The sequence below is a fragment of the Mirounga leonina genome, unplaced genomic scaffold (assembly GCF_011800145.1).
Source record: "Mirounga leonina isolate KUSES-001 unplaced genomic scaffold, KU_Mleo_1.0 Mir_493, whole genome shotgun sequence".
Lineage (NCBI taxonomy): Eukaryota > Metazoa > Chordata > Mammalia > Carnivora > Phocidae > Mirounga > Mirounga leonina.
In genome coordinates this window covers 3,995,382-4,002,685 of record NW_023270780.1, presented here as the reverse complement: position 1 = coordinate 4,002,685, position 7,304 = coordinate 3,995,382, and the positions used below count along the sequence as shown (strand labels likewise).

Below are 7,304 nucleotides of genomic sequence, written 5' to 3'. Positions count from 1 at the left end.
TCTAAAAAAATAAGAACCTAGAGATAAATGGGAAATAGTTATTTAAAAATTCACAAAATAGAGAATTCAAAGAAACAGTAAATATTTGGGAAAAATGTTCACTCTCCCAAAGAAATACAAATGAAAACAATAAAATATAATTTGAACCCATTATTATTTGAAAGAGATACTCTCTAATTCTGGGTTAGAGGCATTAAAACCACCCTCTTACACAGTTCTGGTGCAACAGCTTTATAATCAATTCTAAATCAGGACATTGACATAATATTCTAAAATTCAAACAGAACTTCAGAATTTTAAGATGTTAATTTTTGTGTTATTTACAATCATAAACATACAAACTCTAGAACAAGGGTAGAATAATAAAGTGTTAATTAAATAATAAGTGGTCATGACATAGGAAGTAATTTCTCAGAGACTCGTGGGGGTTCCATTATGCCACTGCATTTCTGGGTCTACCCACCCATGGTCTGTACCCCTGCCCTGACAGATACATCCGTACTTTTGCTGCCATCATCTGCATTTGCTTCACACTACAATGGAAGAGGTCCACTGAATTAAAGATCTCATTGTAACAGTTTCCAAGGATTCTAGCTCTGAGAAGGAGCGTCAATAAAATAGAACAAAATACAACTTTGATCACACAATTTGAGTTTTATTGTTGAATAAGGTTAAAAGACCAAGAGCAAATCTGGTTCCATACTAACCTTTGGGGATTATAAATCCACTGAGAATATCAGCTAGAAAACCTCCTTAATCTACATAAAGTATGATGAACCCAGGAGGTAGAGAGAGCAAAAGGTCAGAGAAGAGAAAAAAGCATTTGGCTGGGAAAAGCCCGGGAACATCTGGCTCTTCCTTCTTTGCTTTCCCGTGGTCCTCAGGGCCCTGGTCAGCAGCAGCCCCCAGAGCCGTGGCAGCAACTGGAGCCCCCAAGGACTCACTCATAGTCGTCACGGCTTTGGTGCTGGCTCTGATGGAAGAGATGGGGCCTGCGGTGACCCAGGCAGCAGCTGCCACCCCCAGAGATAAAGTCACAGCAGGAAGAGACTGGAGGGGGACATGAGGCTGGGCACTGGGATGGGGGACACTTTGGAGGGAGTTTGCACTGCTGCTGGTTCTGCTGGCAGGACATCAATAGAGCAGAAGTTCAATGCAGCTGAGAGAGAACACAAAATATTTTCATGTGCATTAAGCTTTATGTAATGTTACTTCCAGTCCAATTTTGTATCTTTCCACCAAAAAATAATGAGTTAACCTAGAAAAGATTTAAGAAGTCATCCTACAATTTCAATAAGCTTTATGTTGATCCATGTACTAAAAAAAGCTATTTCATTCTACTTGCCAAATGAATTCTGTGTCTGCAGGGAATTCAGAAGAGGGAGTGGCGCCAGTCTTTCCAGACTTGCATGGAAACCTGGTACCCAGGTAGAACAGGGCAGTCTTCTGAGACAGGCCTTTGGGAAGCCAGCCCCAGGGCAGAGTTGACATAGACTCAAGTATAGCTCCATCCAGTAAGGGGCCAGTTTCAGATGAGTTTCGTGACAAACGTCATCTAGAAACATTGCACTTCTATATTCCTATGTCAGAAAGCTAGTTTTATTTCAGATATAAATAAAACCATTTTACATATTTCTTCACATATCACCTTCTCATGGTTGCCTGATCATTCCACTCATTCCTCCTCTGAAAATTCACCAGGTGTATCTCTACCCCTGCCCAGAGCCTACCCTGGGTTTCCAGAAACATTTACCCTGGTTATATACCTGAACACAGACAAGTGAGCAGGTTTCAGGACACCTGGAGGGGATGAGGAGCCAGTTCCAGGGACATCTTTTACAGGAGAGGCAGGCCTGGGCTTTAAGGTGAGTTGTGACCCTGGGTGAGGTAGGTGGCAGCACCACACAACTGAGTGTGTGCTGGGTCATCCCTGACATTCACCTGCTCCCCTAAAGTCCCTCATCCACCTGCCCTGAGGCCATGGGGTCTTCAGCTGCCCAGTGCTGGAGTCAGGGTTCCTGACTGGGCATTTCTCATGATAGAATCCCAGTGTCTGAATAATGCAATATATGTTAAGAAAAAAAAAAAAAGAAGAAGAAGAAGAAGAAGAAGAAGAAGAAGAAGAAGAAGAAGAAGGAGAAGAAGAAGGTAGCAGGAGGGGAAGAATGAAGGGGGGGGGAATCGGAGGGGTAGACGAACCATGAGAGATGATGAACTCTGAAAAACAAACTGAGGGTTCTAGAGGGGAGGGGGGTGGGAGGATGGGTTAGCCTGGTGATGGGTATTGAGGAGGGCACATTCTGTATGGAGCACTGGGTGTTATGCACAAACAATGAATCATGGAACACTACATCTAAAACTAATGATGTAATGTATGGGGATTAACATATGAATAAAAAAAAAAAAAAAGAATCCCAGTGTCTGAGCTCTGGGACCAGGATCTGTTTGCTCGGGTCACCATAATCCTTTGTCTAGTATTACATAGCATGGCATGTGACTAGCAGCTTTGATCTGGGTCACCTGAAAACATAAACCAGATGTATAGCTGTGCAGGGACAAAGTAATATATAATAAGAATACAGAGTCATGTCTCTGAGCAGATTATTTTAAATTAAGACTCAAAACTATCATAATTGACAATAATGTATATGTGTTGGCAAAACAATAAAACTCAGCTAGTGAGTTGAGAGGTCCCCAACTATGAAAATATAGTAGATGTGGTCCTCTCTCAGCGCCATTTTGTGGCAGCGAGACCTGCAAATAAAGGGGAGCGGCGGTAGGAGGAGCGCGGGGGCTGGGGGTAGTGAGGTCTGGAGGTCTGGGCGGCGAGCGGGCAGTGGGGCCTTGGCCTATGTGACTGGGCGGCGCCGGCGCGGCCTCCGTCTGGAGAGGATTCAAGATGACCAACGAGGAACCTCTTCCCAAAAAGGTTCGGCTGAGTGAAACAGACTTCAAAGTTATGGCACGGGATGAGTTAATTCTAAGATGGAAACAGTATGAAGCATATGTCCAAGCTTTGGAGGGCAAGTACACAGATCTTAATTCTAATGATGTAACTGGGTTAAGGGAGTCTGAAGAAAAACTAAAGCAACAACAGCAAGAGTCTGCTCGCAGGGAAAACATCCTTGTAATGCGACTAGCAACCAAGGAGCAAGAGATGCAAGAGTGTACTACTCAAATCCAGTACCTCAAGCAAGTCCAGCAGCCTAGCGTTGCCCAACTGAGATCAACAATGGTAGACCCAGCGATCAACTTGTTTTTCCTAAAAATGAAAGGTGAACTGGAACAGACTAAAGACAAACTGGAACAAGCCCAAAATGAACTGAGTGCCTGGAAGTTTACGCCTGATAGGTAAACAAATCATACTCCCCAGTCAAGACTTCCCTGACAGTCCCCACTATGAGAAAGCTGTGGTGGGACAGCCAAGTACTCGTTTCCACACCAAGACTCAGACTTTTTGAGCCAAAAAAAGCCACATTCTTATACTATCCAGCTTGTAATGGTTAATGTAAAACTTACCAGATGAACCTTGTGTTTCAGCTTTTTTCTCTTTCCCCTCCCCTTGCTTCAGAGGCCTGATGGCGTCGGACTATTCCAAAGAAGTGGCCACCTCCGAAAAATTCCCCTTCTAGAACATGTAGACACTTGAGAAATGTTTCTGTTTGAAGAAAATAGAGGGAGAAACAGAAGTTTTAAGTCTGTGGCACACTGTGTCTTCAGACAGTTTGGAGGAATGAAAACCTAGAGATTTAAAATCATGAATTGAACATGTAAAATTCCAGTAAAATGTAAAAATGGAATATGCATCGCTCTTAACCTTGAGCATAGTGACTTAGAGACACTGTATATCAGTTTTGCCAATAAGACTGTGGACTTCGTGATTGTTGTTGAACTTCTGGGTCAAAACTCAAATGAGGTGAATTTTGCCTTTAAAGAGTTTATTTGCTAAGAACCAATTTAATAATAGTCACGAGAGAATCAAATAATAGATGTCAGTACAAGTAGTTCATATATTTAACCATTTAGTTTGGGGCTCTATATTACTTGATTGAGCCTTAAATCAATGTGGTTTTAATCAATGGTTTGTTCTTTGAATGGTTGCTAATGCTGTAGATAATCTTATTGAGGACTGTACAAACAAAAAGGTGTGGTATCAAACTTCAGGTTGAAAATGTTTGAAGCATTATAAACATTCATTTCACTACTAGATTGTATAAGGATATTGGCTGTGATGAGACTCACTGCATTATTTTTTTTAGTAGTGAAATTAAATCCTCATTCCATTCAACAGGCACATGTTGAAAGAGCATTGTCGTTGGTGTTAATGGGGGAATGTGTTTCCTTCATTGTATTTGGGCCTTTTGTATTGCACTCTTGATATTAAATTAAATGTGCCTTGAAATTTAAAAAAAAAGAAAAGAAAAGAAAAGAAAATATAGTAGATGTTCCCAGAAAAAACAAGAAAAGGCTAAAGTCAGTTAAATTTAGACCCTGTAGACTTTTAGGGTGGACACTCTGAAGGTTTATCTCCACCTAAGCTTCTGTCCTTCCTCCCCCTCTGCTCATCCTCTTCGGCCTGATTCTCTGAATCTTCCTTCCCTCTGAGGGGTGGATCAGGACCTCCCTCCTGCATCAGTGGCCAGTGCAGGGTGGAGAGGAGAAGGGAACCATAACCCTGAGCTCTGCACTGCTACTGTTTTCCCTTATTGATAAAGCCAGGTCAGGGTGGCTGCCTCCAGGGAGCCCCTCAGTATGCCCAAATGCCACAGAGAGTCAGCCTTTTAGTTTTGTTTTCTGGGAAACCCACTCTGGGTGCCTCACCCACCCTTCCCCTCTGATTTGCCTCAGAGCACTTGGCCTTTGCTATTGTTAGAGCCCATGGCAGTGGCATTGTGGGTATAAATGTATGAATTTTTATGTTGAAAGGCACTCTTGTGACTCTTCCAAGTGTACTGGAGCACAGCTGGTGAGGTTGTTGTTCTGCTTCCAGATACCCTGGGATCCAACGACGTTTTCTAGAAGACCCTACTCCAGAAGAGGAAAAAAAAAAAAGGCAGATAATAATGGTTAGGTGCCCAGACCTTGGAACAAGACTGCTTGGATTGGATTCCCTACCATGCAACAGCTGTGTGACCTTGAGCTAGTTACTTAACTTCTCTGTTCCTCAGTTTCTACCTTGCTTTTCTTTGCATGACAGCTATTCATTTTTGTTGATTTCATAACCTGCTATTTTGCTAACTCTTTTTATTGTTTGGCAGCAGTGCCATTAACTTTTTAGGGTTTTCCAAGTATATATTTCATTAGCAAATAGAGCTAATCTTACCTCTATCTTTCAAATTCTTATGCCTCTAATTATTTTCTCTTGTCTAATTTCATTGGTTAATATCTTAAATACAATGTTGAAAGGCATTGGAGACAGTGAGCATATTTTTTTCTAAATCTAATGGAAAAGCCTCTAGATTTCCTCCCATTCTATACTGGATTTTGGCCTGAGTTGTATGTATTTAAGGCACGATTTTTTTTTTTTAAAGTACAAGTAAAAGGTGTAGAGGCTGCTTTTAGGCAAATAGACTTGAGCGATGGAATGTAGAAAGGACCCACAGAGAACCACCCCAGGCTGAATACAGACAGGCCCATCAGGTGACCCATCTCAAAATACCCATAGGCCCTCACTGAGCAATGGGCTACTTACAACCAGGCCCGGTTACCAAAAAAGGGAAGATTCCATAGGTTGCCATGCCTCCTCACCTTCCGCCTTTAAAAACAGACCCACCCACTGCCTCCCTGCCGAAAGTCTCTCTTCTGCGGTCCTGCCCGCCGCTACCTTTCGGGGGATTCAATAAACTTCTATCTCCTCTGTTCTGCCTCAGGTGAATGCTTTCCCCGTCCGTGCCACCGGCTTCCACCCAATCATCGCCCCACATTTGGGGGCCCTCGAGAGACACCACATTTAGATAACACAAAAGGGTCTTTCAGTTTCCTTATTTTCTAAATATTCTCTGATTTATTTCATTGTCATCAGAGAATGTTTTCTGTATTCTTTGTACTATGGGATTTTCTAAAGGTTATCTTTTTACACTTATAATGGCCTTTTATTGTGAAAGTTTCGTGGACGTTTGAAGATTAGCTGTATTCTCAATTGTCAGGTTAAGTGTTTGGTGTGTATATTAGATCTACCTTACTAAGTATTGATTCTCTATATCCTTTAGTGGACGCTCTTTCTTTTTCCTCAGGTATCCTGTAATTCCTCCTCTATCCAAGTTTCTGTATACTAAGTGGCACATATAGTTATAACATTTTTCAGTGTTAATTATTTCTCTTAGCAAAATAAAGTCTTTGTCTTCAAAACACTTTAAAACTTGAATTATGCCTTGTCAAATAGCCAGATGACAACCCTTACTTTCTTATTTACATTACTTTCTTATGTACATTTACCTGGTGTACATTTATCTGGCCCTTTATTTTCCACTTTCTGAATTACTTAGTTTTAGATGTATTTCCTGAATACAGCATAGAACTGAATTTTTCTTTTTGAGCCAATCTAAATTGTTAAACTATTTTCCAGGTGAATTTGCTTGCATTTATTCTTATGACATGGTGACATACTGCTCCTAGGTCAGGCACATTATTTTATGGAAATCCTTATTTTTTTTTTTTGTCCCTATTACCCTCACTCTTTTTTTTTTTAAAGATTTTATTTATTTATTTGAGAGAGAGAGAATGAGAGACAGAGAGCATGAGAGGGAGGAGGGTCAGAGGGAGAAGCAGACTCCCTGCCGAGCAGGGAGCCCGATGCAGGATTCGATCCTGGGACTCCAGGATCATGACCTGAGCCGAAGGCAGTCACTCAACCAACTGAGCCACCCAGGCGCCCCCTACCCTCCCTCTTGATTATGTCTTTGATCTGACAGCTTACCCCTAGTCCATTTGCTGGAGCTTTCTCTGACATGATTCAACAGGCCAGAGGTCATCTGGTTACTTCCTCAGGAAGAGTTCATCAAGCCAAAATCACTGTAGTCTTGCAAGTTTAACACTGTTTATTGCCTTTGTAGTTGAAGGACAACTGGACTGAATCTAAATTCCTTGGTTCACACTTTGTCCCTATCTTGTAGGTAGAATGGAATACCATTGCCTCTGGCATTGGAAATTGCTGTGGAGAAGCCATGGGAATGACCAGAATTCCTTGAACGAGCATTGTATGTTGAGCTTTAGAAAGTCACCCTGTTTCCTCAGGTCAGAGTCCCACAGAGCACTCAGGAGATTCCTGGATGCTGGAATCAGGAGTTTTTTGCTCAAGTTACTTT

The 7,304-nt window shown here is 41.8% G+C and overlaps 1 protein-coding gene across 1 annotated transcript; it reads left to right on the top strand.

The window, feature by feature from the left end:
- Positions 1-2,753: 2,753 nt before the first annotated feature.
- Positions 2,754-4,201, top strand: LOC118000396 (pre-mRNA-splicing regulator WTAP-like). The gene has a single exon (XM_034990101.1). The coding sequence runs from the start codon at positions 2,900-2,902 to the stop codon at positions 3,353-3,355; it is 456 nt and encodes a 151-aa protein (XP_034845992.1). The 5' UTR covers positions 2,754-2,899; the 3' UTR covers positions 3,356-4,201.
- The last annotated feature ends 3,103 nt before the right edge of the window (positions 4,202-7,304 follow it).

Bases quoted from the DNA above. Each gene is read 5' to 3' on its own strand.
- LOC118000396 (XM_034990101.1), top strand. From the start codon at position 2,900: ATGACCAACGAGGAACCTCTTCCCAAAAAGGTTCGGCTGAGTGAAACA.